Below are 20009 nucleotides of genomic sequence, written 5' to 3'. Positions count from 1 at the left end.
AGATCGACAATTCAATTTGATCACTTGCTGCCATTTGTTTCTTAGACTATCAATGACGTCTAGGTCCCTCCCGCCGTGACTTTCACACTCGAATCCCAAGAAGAAGAAAATAGATAGGTAACAACCAACTTCACAACCAAAACTGTATAACCCTTATGCTGCCATAAACGCATTTATGCGTTTTCTAGGGGCCACTGACATAAACGCATTTTCTGACTTTCTCAGCAATTGTCTGGTAACCTGATTTTATTATTTGTTGACCACATAACCCACGGTCTTTAAGTGTTTTATGAAATTGACTGTGTTGTCCGAAGATTTCTCTATAAAATCAGCCTAAAACAACGAAGCAATTTTAAACTTTTGTTTGAGAATTTCTAATCTAAAAACGAACATTTTTCTGTGAGTTCATTAACTACCCCGCGCGAGCCATAAAACAGGTAATTAGTTGTTGATGACATAACAGCCATTTTTGATTTTCGTGATTATACAGATAATTAAAGTAGAACTTGAAAAGTACTGTATACATATCATGAAGCAATATCGGCAATTTCGGTAAAATGGCTGGCACTAGGCCGGTAACGAATTTGTACATGATTGGCAGTGAAAGAGATAATGTGGTTGGAACTGATGAGGGTTGATATGGTTTTTGGATGGTAATAGAACTCATCACTGCAATAATTATTCTTCAGTTTTACGACTTCACCTACCAGACTTTCATCCTCATCAGTTACAAATTCGGTGACTAAACTGATATTGCTTTGCCATGCTGCTCAGTTGGTGTATTAGCTATAATGAGTTTACCAGAAATTTCCCATTTATCCTAACCACAGACGAAAGTTGCCAGCATTTCTAATATTACGATTTTATTGTGGATATCAATGAACAAAGCTATTTAACTTTGCGTTTTCGCTCGTTCGTTATGACAGTTTAGTTTCGCTCATTAATTTTTCGCGAGAGGATTTCACCGCGAAAACGCGAAAGTTAGATGCCGCGAATACATAAGTGTCCTAGGGTATGATTATTATAATTTTGCGTTGGGCCTATGATAAGGCAAAACAGTCAAGACATAATGGCCTGTTTTAGAATCGCTCTCGCACATTTCTCATTCGTGGTCACCATCATCATCAATAGGCATGTCATTTTCTGAATTGGATATACCACAAACCTTCCTATCAACAATTTAATAATTCGCGGAATAGACTGCGAAATCGTGAATTGTTATATACATCGAATATTTTCATCCTGTAGGTATGACATTACTGTTATAGAAATAAAACATGGATGTCAGCGGATACATATTTTTCTACTTCAACGATTGTATACCTCAGACACTCATACCTCTGCAAATACCTATGTCTGAAATAGGATGCCATATTGAAAAAATCTAGAAAGGGTTGTTTATTAATAATTGAAATCTACAGCAATACTAAGTGATTCCAAGTCTCACTTCAGTAGGTGAACCAACATGAATGGATTATCAAGATAGAGATAACAACAAATTGCACAGATAGTCACAGACCTAACTAACAAGGAATCAGCTCATGAGCTTTCAGCCTCGACACCATTGTTTGCTTGTTTCTGGAAGTAGGATTTACTTCCCTTAGGGTCAGGCTTCATTGTAGCCATTCCAGGTTTCCATCCAACAGGGCAAACTTCACCATGTTTGTCAGTGAACTGAAATGCTTGAACAAGCCTCAGTGTTTCATCAACGCTGCGACCTACTGGCAAGTCATTCACAGTAATTTGTCTCAAGTTGCCTTTGTCATCAATTATAAACAGCCCCCTATAGGCAATACCTAGAAAAGAGGCAGCGTGTGAGTGTTAGTCTTGCATAATAAACTGAAAATTACATTAACACTGTCAAGACTGACATCGAAATATTTCGATTGGAGTTGTCCTCTCCAAGTGGCTGACATCGAAATACTTCGACCTAGGTCATACTAGTTAATGGGATTAGTTCTTGACCTCTGATCTGCTAATATTGCTGATATTCTGATAGCCCTCAGTTTCAGCTTTGTGTACAAAAAAACATCATGCCAATATGTCAAATAGAACTAGAAATATTTTCAAAAACCTCAGGCTGTCAGAATGGTAACTTGGTCAATTTATTTAAGTTGAGAATATGGCAAGACACTTAATTGATAAAGAAATAGCTGCAAATATTGATGAGTTTGTAAATAACAGTGATAGTTAAGTACATGACACTTATGATGAGGAAGGTGAGTAAAATTGGGAATACTCTGAAGAATTAGGCGAAGCAAATGACAACCACAGCATGAGTAAGTGAAAGATGTCAGTGCAAATCATAGATATAGTAAACTTATATAGTTTTGCAAATCATAGATATAGTATAGGGTTTACTTCATCTATGGTGCGAATGCACTTGATTTAGTTTGTCAAGAAATGGCTTGACGAATGGATGATTTAGACTCACTTATAGATAGATTCCGATTTTTGTAACTCATCTTGTTAGTCCAATCTTTGGTCACACTCACATCTTATATGATTAGTTCCTCGGCTAAACTATTATTGGATATGTAAGTGACTACTTGCTAATAGTAGTAGATTACTAGACTAGTTCTAAAACTGTTTCTATAGAACATACTGCTGCAAAGTAGGATATTTTACAATTTACATGCAAATATTTCCTACCCCTCCTCTCTGTTGGGAAGAGGAGTAGAGTTGTCGCAATTTTGGTATCGGAATCGGCGCCGATATGGGTGTTAAGTATCTGAATTTGTATCAGCCGATCTTTTTTCAAAAAACCTGAAACTTCAGATACTTTTTACAGATCAACTATTAGCAGAAAACAATATTTTAGCCTGCTACATTAATAAAGAGCATCAGCTGCAAGTTCCTCACTCTTACCTAATCAATTCTGGGCCTGCCTCACAATTTGTTTCATGTCTATAGCCTGATCAACATCAACACAGCTGAGGAACGTTTTTGCTTTAGTTAGGACGTAATCATAAAGTGTGGTATTTTCAATTACAGCGATATGATTTATTGCAGCCAATCACGAACAAGATAACAAAGATGAAAAATAAGAATGCCATGTAATACAGTCAAAAATGGATAACTCGCCCTCGGATAACTCGAACACATGGTTAACTCGAACGGTTTCTTTGGTCCGTTCCCACGTAATGAAAAATTGCTTTAGATAACTCGACCTGAACTCTGTTAACTCGAACAGTTTTTTTGCCCAACGGCTGCCGAGACGGTTGTTATCGCTTTAAAAAATCACTTTATTCCAAGCCATAGAGGTAAACTCAACTTTTCGTAATTCATAGGCATCGTTATTACCATCGGCAAAATATTTTTGTCAACGACTTTTCTAAAGGTTTGGTGAAATTTGATTTTTACCAAACATCCACCTAGCGATGGCCCTTCGGAAGCAAGGAAAAGTGAGGTAACCTTCGCATAAACTTCAAGAAAATCGGCAAAATTGGTTAAAACGCTCAAAAGAAAAAGATTTCTTTTCTTCTGAGCATTTCAACAACGATCAAGTTTTGCCAATTTTAATCTAAAAACGTCCTGGCATTAACATCACCTCAAACAACAAACCAATCTCAAGTGATAGTAAAATCTCTATACTTTTTGATAAAAAAGTTTTAAACTTTACATTAGAAGCATTTAAACCATAACTGTCACGAACAACTTTTATCGTGTTTACTAGGTAAATCAGACATGCTGATTCCGATTTTGTACTCAAAATAAAGATTAGTGGACTAATCTTCAAAGTCATTTAGGCTTTTTTAAAGCGTTTCAATATCCAATTCAAAAACAACACAATCGGCATTACAAGCTCCGCCCATAAATATGTGACGAAACCTAGTTTTTTCAGAAACGTAAGTTGGGAATGTTTCGTCCGATTTAGAATAATAGAGATGGGTGTCTTAAAACCAATTATTATCTAAATTCAGCCTGTAAAATAATTTCAGTTTTTTATGAAAGGGATATAAACTATTTAAAATTGCTCGCAGCTTGTTACATGACGTTTAAATGGGCTAGACGCCGAGAAAAATGAGCTCAAAAAGCGTGGTTTTATCACAAGCTAGCGTTGTTATCATGCTTTTTAAATATGCAATGCTAAATAGCTTATCTACCTTTCAGAAAAGACATATTATTTTTAAGGCTGAATTTAGATATTAATGGATTTTAAAACACCCATCTCTATTATTCTAAATCGGTCTAAACATCCCTACGTAACTTCTGTTCCTAAAAAGCTAGGTTACGCCCCGTATTTATGGGCGGAGCTTGTTATGCCGATCGTGTTGTTTTCGAGACCGATATTAAAACGCTATAAAAAATCCTTCATTACTCTGAAAGTTGGTGGCCTAATCTTTATTTTAATTAGAAAATCGGAATCAGCGTGTCTGATTTACCTAGTAAATACGATAAAAGTTGTTCGTGGCAGTTATGGTTTAATTTAAAACAAGCCACTTATGCTTTTGATTTATATTATAGTTTGTATATGTACATGTATCTAGTAATAAATAAATGGACTTGTGACAGTGCTCTGATAACTTGAACGCTCTGATAACTCGAACACTTTTGCTCGGTCCCGTGAAGTTCGAGTTATCCATGTTTGACTGTATTTCTATTTACTAGCCTTACGAAAGTAATTTAAGCAGTCGATGCATAAAGTTATCTATCACTTTCTTGATCCTGATGATACATTAGTATCGTTTGTATCGTATAAAATACGGTAACCCCGGTAGCTTATCGGTATTTAGCCTGTCCTCCATCAAATGTGGCAAGTTAGTCCCTCTTCGGTACGATTGGCTACATTGATAGTGATAGAAGAAATAGACCTCTCACGGAGAGAATTGAATCACTAATGGTAATGAAAAGCACCGATTTGCTCTAAACTTGGACAGGCGCATCAGTTCATCCAGCAATAGAAGAGAGACTTATGTCAGTATGTGAATATACATACATATATTTTTTCTCCATAAATACAAATAATTGCATTAATATTTATATTTTCTTTGCATTATATTTATGTTTGCATAATAAAATGAACAATTATTTATGCAACACTAAAAATCTGAATCAGATTATTTTTCAATAAAAATCGCTATAAAATAAAAATCGGTATATTGGATCGGCTGAATTTAGAATCGGGGCATCTCTAGAGAGGAGGGGTGGTGGGTGGGGAGATAGGAGGGAAGGGTGTGGGAGGATTAAAGGGGTAGGGTGTGGGTAAATATTCCTCCTCTTCCAATCTACCCCTGCTCAAACCAACCAACTTCCGAAGCAGGTTGTAGGGTACTCATACATTTATAAAGGATAGCTACAGAACAATTCTATTTGTATTAGATTACAATGATGAACCGGAGGGGAGAGTTGATGGTGGATCCAATTCAGATAGGGACATGCTTATGGATGATGATGACCAAGTATGAGAAATGTGCGAGAGCGATTCTAAAACAGGTCATTATGTGTTGACTGTTGTACCTTATCATAAACCCAACGCAAAATAATAATAATCCCACGACCAAACGAGCGGAGCGAAGTGTGGGAGTTTTTATGATAAATGCATGTGCACACAACTTACGAAAATTATTCATCAACAATGAGACGAACCCTTGTCTAGAAATTTCATCAACAAATTTAAGCATTGTTTTGTAAAGTCGTTAAAGTATAATAACGATACAAAACACATTTAAACCTATTTAAATATGTTACCAAGTCTTTGTAAACCGTCAGTATTATCTTAAAACTTACCCATCTGATCGGATTATACACAAATAGACAGATTAATTTCGACGAAAATTGCCACAAAACGCTTGAAAAGCTCGGTTTAATAAAAGTTAAGACCGAAAATTGAAACGCCAATAAAGCCGTGCAACAGGTAGTAGAACTATTTAGCAGTGCGCATTTCACGAGAAAACGTGCTCATTTCATCAGTCTATGGCATTTTTACTTGTAATCAAATTTATTCGAAAGTTTCTGTAATAAATGTAGACCGTTTGGGGCGTAGACCGATTTACAGGTACGAAATTGTGGTACACAGTTTATCAGCCTGTGTTTTTTGTCCAATCACTGAAGGTTTCATTATTTAAAACGTTAGCCGAAATTCTTTGCAACTTATGTACAAGCTAAGGCCGAACTACAACGCCCCTTTATGACGAGAACATTTTTTATTTTGCTACAGTTTTAGACGCGTGAATGCTCATACTCGCTTTCTATTAAAGATCGCTTATCAAAACCATTCTACATTCAACGCAACCAACTTTCAAACTGTGTATAGTACACAGTAGCTTGCCATTTTACTTCTAATTTTGCATTTCAGAGTTATAATAAACATATTTCTTTATTGTCGTTGAATTACATACATTACAGTAAATTAGGCCTACAGCTTTATAACACTTTTATAACAGCTTTTATTTTGCTGCAGTTTGCAGAAATCTTCCAGACGCGTGAACGCTCATAGGTTTTCTATTATCGCTGTAATACTATATTAACAATATTGGTTATTCTAATAATATCAGTGCATTTTACTTCTAATATTGGCCAACATTGCATTTCTCCTATTGCAAGGGAGAGATATAAACGTATATTTTCCTTTCATTATTGCTGTTTGTCATGACCAAACACTTTTTAAATAAATTTTCTAAAAATCTATATAAATACCACAACTTCTCGATATTGCTACCTATGACGTTTTGAAATGTAAACAAAATTGTGCATTGGTTTTCTATTATTACTATATTAATAACATTGATTATTCTAAGAATATCAGTGCATTTTACTTCAAATATTGGCCAATATTGCATTTCTCCTATTGCAGGGGGAAAATATAAACATCTTTTCCATTCATTATTGCTGTTTGTTGTATATAATAACACCCACACCCAGTACATTACAGCTACCATTGCAGTTATCCTATTGCACTGCAAGGCCATTTGACTGCTAATATTGCATTTCTCAACCATCAGTACCCTTTCTTTTTTTGCCAATATTTCTGGCCATCTCTTTGGTCGTGGGCTGTATGACAGTGGAATTTCTAGTAATAATATGCCATGTCAGACGTAAATAAAAACAATCAAAGTATTTACTGCAATAAGCATACCTTGTACTCTGTTTACGAAAATTATCATTTTGGTGTGACAAAGCATTCTTTGTCCTGAAGTTACATAGATTAGATTCAGCAGAATAAACTCATGTTTAATATGATATGAAAGCTCATGCTTTCAGCTCAACAATGGTGTGCTCATACACAGCTTTACTAGCATTACGGTAGGCACATTATATAAATGGAAAACCTCAAAATCGGCCAGCCACTGAGCAGAGGGTTGTACTAAAGCGACCAGACTTGAAAGTGTTAATAACCTTGTACTTGATCTAGCAAGTTTGCTTGAACTCTCAGAATATGACGCTGATCACCAAGAAGATCACTTGTGCTGACATGTTTTTGAGAAACCTAGGATAGAGCTGCATCGTAAAGCCTTGTGTTGATTGGTGAAACTATTGAGAGTGCGATGGTGGCACAGAATAGCGAAGACATACTTGTTAGCACTCTCCCAAAACCTCGCGCAATTGTGAAAAGCCAGTCATTTTTATCGTTGCATGCGAGTAGCAGGATGATTCGTTAAAGTGTTAGTGATAAGTGGCTAATATTTTCACCTGTTTGGTTATTGAACCGAGAACATCATTATTTGGATTTTATTCTGCGCACTTTTTATGTCTGTATACTAGCTAGCTCCATAATGCAATACCCTTGATACGATTGAATCAGCAGTTTTACATTAATAAACAGTCGAAAGGAAGTCCTATGATTGTTACTTAAAGGTTGACTTGCAACAAAATTCACATTACAGTAGACGCTCCTATAACATAAATAATCCGTTACAGGAACGTTTGCGCTAGAGGGAATTTATGTTATAAGAACATTAAAATACATACATGTAAAGTGCCTGATTCGTTCCAAGATCTTTCCAAACTCACCGCTTAGGTCATGCAAAAAGGAAAAACTTTACTTAACGCTTTTAATTTGTGTGCTGGACCGTAACTGCAGATTTATTGGTTTGCATCAAAAACCTTTCTCCTTTTCATGATCAATCTCACCAGTTTTATAGACCATGATTGCGGTAAATTTACAACATGTTGATAGGGACGGCACATTTTCGACATTCATTTACAACAATTTGCATATTTTTTCAAACGAAGTATATTCTGTAAAGCTAATAACAAATATTTTGTACGCCTACAATAAGGCGGAACAACAAAAAACTTTTACTATGAAAAGCAGTTCTACATTTTGGTCGTCTATCTTTATCCAGGGGTCAAGGTTGGGATATGGATCATTTTTGAAGATCCTCTAACTCGTGACATTAAGACTGGTAGACCGACGCTGTAATACCAGCACCAATCGATCGCTTTTGTATTTATGAACATTTGTGCATCTATCCTATTCGCCTTTTTATCGACACATTTAATGATCTACTACGACAAACTAGAATGTCACATAAGTTGTATATACAGTAATACTTCAACTTACGAGTGCTCCAACGTACGAGAAACTTGAGATACGTGCCAGCTTTTAAGCAAGTTTTAGCACTAACATACGAGTTATGTTTGAGATACGAGCACGTGAGTCAGTTGCCAAGTATGCCGGAGGTGTTTTATGAGAACAGCATCACTCTGTATTTTTCAACTGCTCAGGTTATACTTTTGTACCGTGTTTTTTGTGCGCGATTTTTAGGACAGAATTATGTGAATTACAAGTACTGTGCGTTGACCGAATGTTTGCCAGTAAAATGAAAGATAATGCAAAGAAAAAGCGAATGATAACAGTTGATATTAAACGGAAAATTATTGAAAAATATGTGAAATGTGTATGCATGATTGAGCTAGCTCAGCAATATGACAGAAATACATCCACAGTTATCAAACAGAAGGAATATATTCAGGGCATTTAGTTTGCAAAAGAACTAACCATAGTTTCTAAACGGCGCAGCGATCTTCACGACTGATGATGGAGAGACTGCTCAGGCATTGGATACAAGACAAACAATTGGCCGGTGACAGCGTAACTGAAACGATGCGAAAAGGCCGGCGCTATCTATCAAAACTATAAAAATGGACATTAGGACAAGTTGGTTAGTGGTCGTGCATTAACCCTTTGTGACGACACCTGTGTTCGTCCTAATCGCAGCATGTTGAAAGGGCGACAAAGGCAAACGTCTTTTGATAGATTTATCTTAAAACGGCCGGCGAGTCGTGAAAGCGAAACCAAGGAAAAATTAGCTAACCAGCGAGAAACTTCAAACTGCGAACGCCGAAGACATTTTAATTACGTAAAGTTAAAAATGAAAGTTTGCTTTTAGGCTTGCTTCTAAGTTTGTCTTTTAAGACATTGATAAAATCCAAATTTATCAAATTCAAAAGTTGTAATGAAGGATAACTTATATCGCCTTCACTGGCAAATGTTAGCGTTAGCTGCTATTGCATGTATTTAATTTTACATTTTAATTAATCACATTTCCTTGCATTATTTTTTATTTGTTGCTTTATGAAAACATGTGGTAAGTTAGGACAATAACCAAAATGTTCTTTCTGTTACAATATCTTGTTTTGAGTGTTTGACTTGCACTTTTTAGAGTATGGAAACCAATCAATATATATTTAATTGTTCTATATATAAATAAATTGCACCGATATGCGAGTAAATTAACATACGAGCTCAGTCTCGGAACGCATTAAGCTCGTAAGTCGAAGTATGACTGTAATAGATATAACGCTAAACGCACAGCGTTTTTTCTCCCGCGAGTGCGGCGAAAGAAACTAACATTTAAATTGTTTTTGAAGACCTACCCAACTCGACACTTAACGTTATATGGAATTTTTTTACATAGCAAAAAGCAAAAACTTCACATAAACTTTTTACGTTATCTAGAATTTACGTTATAGGAGGTATACTGTATAGGAGCATCTACTGTACGGTTATCTGGTATCAAAGGATTCCCTATGTCTTACTCTACTGCAGCTATAGCCAAATGGCGGATCTAGATCCGGATCTCTGTAGTTTTTTTTGTGGATCTTTCAAGTTGGCTGTTAAAAAATATTGTTGCAAGCTTTTCTTAGAATTTTTGTAAATTCATTGTTTTTAGCAATGAATTTTTGTGGAAAACCATCATAGAACACGACTCACAAGTACTCTTCTTCATGAACTTTAGGAGTCACTGTAAGTAGCAAGTAACCATGCTTTGATAGTATTGTGAAGTCAAAGCCCGCTCATCATTTTTCTTACCTATATCAAACGTATTTATTACAGCACATTCAGTTAATGATTTTTACTCACATTATGTATTTGAAAAAAAATTTTCAACATCATATTTGATGCTTTGTTTTAAAATGCACACAAATAATTGTATGTTTATATATGATAAAATAGAAAAATGCACATTTTTAGCTCATCGTGGATCTTTAATTTGTCAGATTCGGTTGTAGCGGATCATGACCAAAATCATTTGGCCATCTCTGCTCTACTGTGTTGTAGGTTCAAAATATGTAGAAATGTGATTACAAGCTCTTAAAAGCTCAAAAACCAACAGTTAATCGCAGCCATCACGAAAACGCATAAGGTTAAATCTCTCTAAATGACTATTGTACTTGCGCGTCTATTTCAACATCAATGTAATGCTGTCACTTAGAGCACTGACATCTCAAAACCTAGCCTAAAAATTAGTTTGAATTTTTAACCATAGTTCGAAGGAGTGCATATAATCCTCTGATAAACACGAGCAGCCTGTTGGTCACCCATGATAATAAAAAATACTGCAGAAATTGTTGGCATCTTTTGGCAGGAAGTATGGGTCGCACGATTAGATTCCGACTAGATGATTAGACCAAGCTGAAACAAAAATGTAAAGTAACAAGCATCTATATTTGATAAGGGCTTTCCGCTAGAACCCGAAAAGTTTGTCATAAACTAGTGCTACGAGACGTTTTATATTTAGCCTTTTATTGGTCTTTCCATTCAGGTGTCAAAACAATAACCAAATCTCTTGAGTACGTCAGAGAAATAAATTGATTCCAACCTATGGCGTTTTCGTGATGGTGGCGATTAACTGTTCGTTTTTGAGCTTTTAAGAGCTTGTAAACAAATTTTCACATATTGTTCACCTACATCACAGCAGAGTAAGACATGGTGAACTTTTTGATACCAAACAACTGCAATGCGAATTTTGTTGCAAGTCAACCTTTAAAGGTTGACTTGCAACAAAATTCACATTACCTACTGTGTTGTATTTGCAAAATATGTGGAATTGCGATTACAAGCTAAATTTAATTTTATTGCTAGACAACCATATGGACTAAACTGTTTATATTTAGTCCATTCATCGTTTGTAAAATTTTATTTGTATTTGAAATATTTTATTTGTACACTCAAGTTTGTAATAAATTATAATATATCTATACATGAAATAATATATATAATATAATCATTTTTGCTGCAGCGATATCAAGGAGTTGTTGTCGATAAAGGGGTCTAGGTTGACTGGTTGCTTCTCTGCCAATATTCCTGCATTGATGAATATTACTACTAGTCTCTAATTTTCGTAATCGGAGTAGGTTGTTTCATTCTCAATCTGCAGTAAACACAAAAAAAGAAAAAATATTAATATGTGCAAAAGTGCAAAAACGTGCTGTGGTGCAGAAGTGCAAAAACAATAGCTGAAGTAACTAATGAAAGCGATCAGTTTTAAAACAAAAAAATTAACTAATGCAGTTAATTATGGAAAAACGAATCTGCACTGCAAATCAAATACATACCATAAGGTCCAGATCAGAATCATTATCATCCTCAACTTTGGTATTAGAGATTGATGGAGTTGAATTCAATGTAAAAAGACTAGGAGAGATTTTTTGCGATGACGAAGCCATGCCAAATAACTTGTGAAAACCTTGAATAATTTTGTAAAGTTGATGCAATGGCAATAAAACTCGAAGCCCCGGCGATGATTTTAAAGAAGTTTTGGAACTCGGCTACGTTTAGTACTTCTGCCTAGCGGCTATTTTTGCGATGACGCCATTCTGCATATCTTGTGACAAACTTTAATAATTTTGTAAAGAAATGTGATGCATTGGCAATGGTGTTAGCTCAAAGCCCAGGCAATGATTTTAAAAATGTTTTAGAACTCAACTAAGTTTAGTATTTATGCCTAGCGGCAAGTTTTTAATTTGATGCAGTAGTTATTCTCCCTTGTGATTAAAAAGAGAACTAATTATTCACGGAATTTAATAATTCGCGGAATCGACTGTTCGCGAAATCACAAACTTTTATAACCAACGAATATTTTCATCCTGTAGGGTATTTATGAAAATATTTCAACGAATGAGGTTGCATGAAAGAGTAAACAGAAGCCATCTTGTTCAATTACATCCCATTTGAGCTGTTTTGGAAAGGGATTCTAATCTACGACAGTTTCATGATGGCGACGATTAACTGTTCGTTTTTTAGCTTTTAGGAGCTTGTAATCACATTTCCACATATTTTGCATCTACAACACAGCAGAGTAAGACTTGGTGAATCTTTGATACCAAATAATTGTAATGTGAATTTTGTTGCAAGTCAACCTTTAACCTTAGCTGGAGGGGGTAAATATCATCTTCTGATAACTATGAGGAGCTTGTTGGGTCGCCTGGGATGGTCGGAAAATGCTGCAGAAATTGTTCAATTCATTTGGCAGGAAATATGGGTTACATGATCAGATTACGACTAGATGATTAGACCAAGCTGAAACGAAACTGTAAAGTAGCGAGCAGCAAGCATCTTTGCCTGTCTTGAAAAACTGTTTTTTTGCGGAGTTGTCCCCCGTCGAGCGGGCGAGCAACAACAGCTTGTCACAAGACGTACTGCACCTGATGCATCAGCTGCATTTATAGGGAGTTGTTCTCTTCCGTCTACGCGGCTCGGCCGCGATGTTATGTCGGTCGCTCCATTGGTAATCATAACGGATTTCACGCAAAAATTTATGTAGAAAAAAAACAAGATTACAACATTTAACCAAAGACCAGTTTCTGTGATAAACTTTAGTAGAACTTAAGAATAAAATAAACTTAAAATAAAATCAATAAGAACAAATAAAACTGACTAATACAAAAATAGAAATAAAACTGACTGAGCGCACAAATAATGACATGTTTAGTCGCTGTTGTTGCCTAAGTTCTTAAATTCTACCAAAGTTTACTGCAGAGACGGGTCGCTAGTTAAACGTTCTTATCTTAATTTTTCTACATAAACTTTTGCGTAAAATCCGTTATGATTACCAATGGAATGACCGACATAACATCGCAGCCGAGCCGCGTAGACGGAAGAGAACAACTCCTTATACGTGCAGCTGATGCATCAGGTGCAGTACCTCTTGTGACAAGCTGTTGTTGCTCGCCCGCTCGATGGGGACAACTCCACAAAAACAAGTTTGTCAAGACAGGCTACGAGCATCTATATTTGATAAGGGCTTGCCGGTACAGCCCAAATTGTTTGTCATTAACTAGTGCTATGAGACGTTTTATATTGAGCCTTTTAATGGCCTTTCATTTTACATGACAACATCACGTGTCAAAACAATAACCACGGCGAGTTGAGTAAATCATCAAAATAATGGGATTCTAACCTACGGTTGTTTATTTAACCATTTGTTTTTTAGCTTTTAAGAGCTTGTAATCACATTTCCACATATTTGACTTACAAAACAGCAGAGTAAACATGGTGAACCTTTTGATACTAAATAACTGTAATGTAAATTTTGTTGCAAGTCGACCTTTAACAATAAAAATAGTTTGGAGAAATAATCCAATATTGAGATTAACAATATTTTCACCTTCATCCTGTTTGTAGACTCCATAAGCTCTGGCGGTTTCACCAGTTTTATCGGCAAGCAATGGTATGTTCATATTTCCTAGACCACCATCTTTTCGACTAGTATTCACCCACGCCAAGTGACTGTAATGCGAGTCTGTAGAACATGCCACAACCTGTTCAAATGAAGTAACACAGAACTTAAAACGTATGTTATGGATAAAGGCATTTATATAATGAGCTAGCGAAATACCCGGCATGGCACTGGGAAAAAAAGCAGCTTTTAAATAGTGTCAGATAATGCAGTTGCCTGCCACTTGTAATTAGCCTGGCACATTGCCAATAGCAAATTTGTCGACGTTAGTTACTAAATCTATTAGTAAACTTACCAATAAGAGCGGTGAGAACACGCTTTAATGATTTGTGCAACGCGGTATGCGTATTTGCAACCGCATAACAACAAATATCGCCGAAACGAATCCATCAATTTTGCGTAGCTTAATCGATAAGATATTTGCCTGGTGAATGAGAGGTTCCGAGATCAAATCTAGCATGAAACTGAGAGTTCATTCCTATATTTTAATAGGTATAGCTGGACACCTAGGAACTTTAAAGGTTAACTTGCAACAAAATTCACATTAGTTATTTGATATCAAAAGGTTCACCATGCCTTACTCTGCTGTGTTGTAGGTGCAAAATATGTGGGAATGTGATTACAAGCTCTTAAAATCTCAAAAATGAAAAGTTAGTCGCAGCCACACGAGACCGCCGTAGTTTGGATTCTATTTCCAAAACGGCTGAAATGGGACGTAGTTGTACAACATGGCTTCTGTTTACACTTTCATGCAACCTCATTCGTCGAAATATTTTCACAAATATACTTCACGCATTCAATAAAACCATGTCTATTGTTCGTACGCGTGTATTTTATCATCATCGTAATGCTGTCACTTTGAGCACTGATATCTTATAACCTACCGTGAAAATTCGTTTAATATTTTAACCTTAGCTCGAAGTGCATATCATTGTCTGATGAACATGACGAGCCTGTTGGTCACTTGTGATAATCGAAAAATGCTGCAGAAATTATTCGCAAACTATGGATCACATGATCAGATTACGACTAGACGATTAGACCAAGCCGAAACAAAACTGTAAAGCATCTATATTTGATACGGGGTCTTCGATAAAACCCGAAGTGTTTGTCATAAACTAGTGCTATGAGAAGTTTAATATTGAGCCTTTTATTGGCCTTTTAATTTATGTGAGAACATCACGTGACAAAACTATAACCAAATGTAATGGCTATGTCAGAGAAATAAACTGATTCCAATTTACGGCAGTTTCATGATGGCTGCGATCAACCGTTCGTTTTTGAGCTTTTAAGAGCTTGTAATCGCATTTCAACATATTTTGCACCTACAACACAGCAGAGTAAGACATGATGAATCTTTTAATAACAAATAACTGTAATGTGAATTTGGTCGCGAGTCAAGCTTTAAAGCTCTTTAAATGAAGTTTTAGTATGTATTTTTAATTTTGACTATTTTAATGAAGTTCAACTTTTTATCACTAAAATTTTATCGCCCAGGGACTTCTGGCTTGGCTTTCACTATAACTTTTAGCAGACCTGTTAAAAAACTTTTCAACCCAATTCTGCAAGAAAAACTGAACGATGCCATTTTTGAAATGAAGTAGATTTCTGTTAGCAGGTTAATAAAAGTTGCCTGACCACTAAACCTTCTGTATGAAGGGATGACCACTTAAACTTTGCTACTGGTTTTGAAAGCAAGATATTACCGTGTTACACACAAGAATTGCTGAATTGAAAAAAGTCGGTCAGCATGTCTCTTTCAGGTGTTGTGAAAGTATTTTCGGCGAACAGCATTTAGGTGTCTCTGTCATTTGTCGTTGCCAAATTTGAACTCAGGCAAAAATTTTGTTTCATTCATATGGTGAGGTAAAAAAAATCATGTTTTACTTTGTAAGGTGACAAAAATTGTACATCAGGGTAATCGTATCCTGAAGGTGCACTGCATAGATCACATGAACAATGCATTACTACCATGCCTGAACTTTGCAGGTAGCAGAGAAAATTAGTTATCAAAAATATTGTAGTTCAACAATATGAACTATAATAAAAAACAAATTGGGATTTTAGGTCCGTTTAGCAGTCACATACAACAATGATAAGTAGCAGTCTAAGTAAGAAAAGGCGTAAAAGATGTGGTTGCGTCAAAAAGGTCGATTTAATGAAATTAAGACCAATCAAAGGCTAAAACATCAGCTACAATTTGATGTCATCTTTGTCTTTGTAGACTAACCCTGTCCAGAGATATATGCATTTGAATGAGGCCATCTTTCAAAAACGTCAGATTCCAGCGGGTGCTTCATTCGTGACGTAACGAGTGATACATCCGAAGAGTCGACGAGCGATAAATATAAGATCGCTTCATTAGCCAATCATCAGCACAAAATTTTTATATAGGTCATAATAAATGTTATCACTCGTAAAACGACTTGTCTGTGATCTCAAAGTTAGGGAGTTTACTCTATTATTAGATCGCATCGACATTTACTAAATTAATTAACATCGTTACTTTAATGAATAACTCGATCGACACGTTTTATTGACGAACAACAGAATTGTAAAAAAGCTTCCAGTTACTGCGAAGGCGACTCTGAGTTCTCTGAGCATCAGGTGGTTAAAGTTTGGGAGAGACAGCTTATTGTTAGAGGTGACAGACGTCAGCAGTGTTATGCTACAGAGGAAGATAGGAGAATGGAAGTGAATTTATCTTTTACTTTGAGTCTCCTATTAAAGATATACTGTTGTGTTTACATTCAGATTATCTTTCCCTGTTTGAGATTATAATGTAATTTCCTGTGCGCGTGCGAGATATGGATGCACAATGAGTTCTTAAGGCTTCTATTTAATCCACAGCATCTACCAATAAAATGGCTTAGATTGATGAATATACTAAAGGTAATAATTTTAGTACTCATGAATATATTTACTAATTAATAGAATTACAGCTTTTTGCTATTACCAATCATCATTTTATAATGTTTTATCATTTCACCTAGCTATATTTGCTTCAAATTTTCTTTGGCAGTTTTAGCTAGTAATTTAGATTTATGATTAGAGTTTAGATGTTCACTTCTCACTTGTAGAAAGTGAGGAATACCGATTGATCAATGCACATCTTTAACTTCCAGAACCAAAGCTTCAAACCATTGGTTTGGCGTACTTATGCTTTTGTTAAACATTTATTCATTTTTAAAATTACACTCATAATCTATCCAACTCCCAATTTGAAAGCTTCCAGTAGATACGCGTTAGAATGACATATTTATGAATGACAAATTTATTGCATGTTTTATTACAGGATGTTTATGTGGTCCTACCAGCGAAGCTGCTTTGTCAGTGAGGAAACTGCCATAAATGGGAAAGAGAGACTTGAATGTGTGCTGCGTAAACTATGATGTTTTGTTTGAGTTTGCAGCAGTAGATGAATTTGTCCTATTGTATGAGCTGAAACTATGTGAGTGGCCACGACTTGGATGGAGTTTTAATAAAATCTTTATGCCGAGATGAAATTTTTTTGCTTGTACAAACTATATATAATAAAATATTGTTGAAAATAATGCAAAATATAATTTTCAGAACGTTGAATACATCATATATCGACACCTGTGCTGAAATCTTGTCTGATATATGGATTTGTGGAGGGTAATCGGAGCTGTACTGACAGGTACTTTTGCATAGCCTGACCATTTGTTTAGTACTTGAATCAACTAATCAAATGTGACCAGTGATTTTCTGTCTACAAATTGATACCAATAATGACTCGATAACGTTGACTATACAGTGTACATGACTTTTACGGATGCAGTTGGTTTTGCCACATATTCTTTTCAAAGACGCAGCTTGTTTATTTTACTTTGTAACTAGTTTCCAATGTGGGTAGCGACAGAACTGTGCCGATACAAAAGACTTATTCTACTTAGTTTGCTCGACATAATTACTGTAGACCGGTAGAATTGGTAGTCGGTAATAAGGTGTTTACACAGCATGTAGAAGAAGGTAATATGAGAAGTATTTAATTTCACTTATTTGAGACGTTTGATACATTGATAATAATGTATCTGTAGCTGGATTTAAAATTTTATTCTAGCCAACATGAGCAAATAAAAAATAAAGTATATGCCAATAGAGCTGCATAGGACTAGACTTTTATCGCAATAGTCAATGTGCATACGAGACATATTGTTTCACTATACGTTCAGTATACATTATTTTGGGCAAGTCTGGGCATGTTTTTTGGCCTGAGCGTTTCTACCACGATTAATTTTTTTTCGATTTTAATCTTCAAATATCTTGACAATGAGATTGCCTAACACAACAAACAGCATATCAACAAATAGACAAAAAAAGTACTTTTTGTTTAAATCAGCTTAAATTTGACGCAACCACATCTTTAATTAACTAATGGTTGCCGTTACCTCGCAGTTGATGGCGCGAAATTCCTCAGCTCTGTCACTGAAGGCTATGATTTCAGTTGGGCATACAAAGGTGCTACAAAATTGGAAGCAAAATTTTATCAGAAAGAAACAGTGTACAGATAATTTAAGCATGTGATTTACTCTAACTGCATTTAGCAGAATATTATTTGTTTTCTAGCGAAAACGCTAACTTACAAATCTAGTGGGTAGAAGAAGAAAACTAGATACTTTCCACGATAATCCGAGAGTTTGACTTCCTTAAAGCTGGCGTTAACTACAGCTGTTCCAGTAAAATTGGGAGCTGGTTTAGTAAGAGCAAGACTCATGACGTTTGTCCTCTGTAAATAAAATATGTTACATTAGTTGACAGCAAGGAGAAAACGTTAACTAAGATAATCGAAAATTAGATGGGCTATTATATTCATTAGAATGAATATCCACGTGTAATCCAGTAAACTCTGGCCACGTACTCAACATATGTAATAGGTATTCAAACAGACACGGTAACTAAAACCAAAATAATTCGAGGCAATGTACTACAAAACACGACATATTATTTTTAGCGGAAGGATATGAGCTCGGAATTTTTGCCAAAAATTGATTACATGTAAATAATAAAAAGTAATGATATGATGAAACGCAAAATTTGGCCACTGTAGACGACTACCTTGATAGCAACGAAACAAAAACCAAGCGGTCGTAGAAGAATAATTAACATGTAATATCAAATTAAACATGAACTGTTCACTACTATTTTGTATTCAGGATACTTTTACAGGTTTCATTTTATTTAATAATATGCCTCCAAATAAAGGCTTTTTATTCTTAGCAAAATAAAAGATTACTAACTAACATGTGCTACGAGCGTAGGAATAAATGGCGGGAAGAAGAAAGAACGATTCGCTATGGCGGATTAGAGTGCCCCGGGTTTGCATAAACCGAGGAGTTATGGACGGTTGGGCGACAGTCAATACGGCGACAGACACTTAGGCGACATTTTCCGTTCGAAAGGCGACAATTTCAGACGGAAGGGCGACACAGCGGACAAACAGGCGACAATTCTGGACATTGAGGCGACAATTCTGAGGGCAGGATTAATTCAAAATATTTTAAGTCCTGTAAATGGCCTGTTATGTTGTTGTGAATCAGTAGTGAACACTAACAAGACGCCAAATTTATTGATGCCCAGATCGGAAATCTTGCATTAGTATATTTTTCACCCATTGCTCCACCTTATTTCCTTGGCATCTATTACCTGCTTATATCCTCATTAATCTGATTACATTATTCTTTTACACACAGTAGAATTTTTTATTGTATTAATGAATGTACTCAATATTTATTTAATTGAGATGGTTATTATTAAAAAAAACTGCTGAGATTAATCTGTCTTTAATCGCCCAACTATTCTTCTGTTCATCCTTTTCCACAAATTTAACTCTAGAGTCTGTCAACTCCACACACTCAGAAGTCATCTAGCCAGTCACTATTTTCTTTTTCACTTCCTTCCTTGAATGCTTGGAAAAACTGGCAAGTTGCTTATCAGTGTAGCAAGAGTCTGAGATTCCTTACCGTCTAATTTATGACATCATAGAGGTACCAACTTTTTTAACCCCTTTGAAGCGATGCATTCTTGAGTCACTAGCATATCGCTGCTGATGAGTCATTATACTATCTTTGGCTCATGTAT

General features: G+C 35.6%; 1 protein-coding gene across 2 annotated transcripts; it reads right to left on the bottom strand.

The window, feature by feature from the left end:
- Nucleotides 1-1374: 1374 nt before the first annotated feature.
- Nucleotides 1375-19254, bottom strand: LOC137389751 (peroxiredoxin 2-like). 2 transcript variants are annotated; one of them, XM_068075837.1, is made up of 5 exons: nucleotides 19173-19254; nucleotides 18515-18657; nucleotides 18320-18392; nucleotides 13836-13989; nucleotides 1375-1796 (listed from the first exon to the last, which is right to left on the bottom strand). In XM_068075837.1, exons 2-5 carry the CDS (start codon nucleotides 18643-18645, stop codon nucleotides 1540-1542), a joined length of 615 nt encoding a protein of 204 aa, XP_067931938.1. In that variant the 5' UTR covers nucleotides 18646-18657; nucleotides 19173-19254; the 3' UTR covers nucleotides 1375-1539. The 2 variants fall into 2 exon arrangements, with proteins under 2 accessions (XP_067931938.1, XP_067931937.1); XM_068075836.1 differs by lacking the exon at nucleotides 19173-19254 and adding an exon at nucleotides 18987-19059.
- Nucleotides 19255-20009: the final 755 nt, after the last annotated feature.

Source organism: Watersipora subatra, chromosome 3 (assembly GCF_963576615.1).
Source record: "Watersipora subatra chromosome 3, tzWatSuba1.1, whole genome shotgun sequence".
Classification (NCBI taxonomy): domain Eukaryota; kingdom Metazoa; phylum Bryozoa; class Gymnolaemata; order Cheilostomatida; family Watersiporidae; genus Watersipora; species Watersipora subatra.
Note: the sequence above shows the minus strand (reverse complement) of the source record. Positions and strands in the feature narration are given on the sequence as shown.

Bases quoted from the DNA above. Each gene is read 5' to 3' on its own strand.
- LOC137389751 (XM_068075836.1), bottom strand. From the start codon at position 19,037: ATGTTAATTATTCTTCTACGACCGCTTGGTTTTTGTTTCGTTGCTATC. The intron at 18,393-18,514 runs GTAAGTTAGCGT...CCAATTTTGTAG, and splicing joins TTCTTCTACCCACTAGATTT to CACCTTTGTATGCCCAACTG. The intron at 13,990-18,319 runs GTAACGGCAACC...TCATTTGAACAG, and splicing joins TTCGCGCCATCAACTGCGAG to GTTGTGGCATGTTCTACAGA.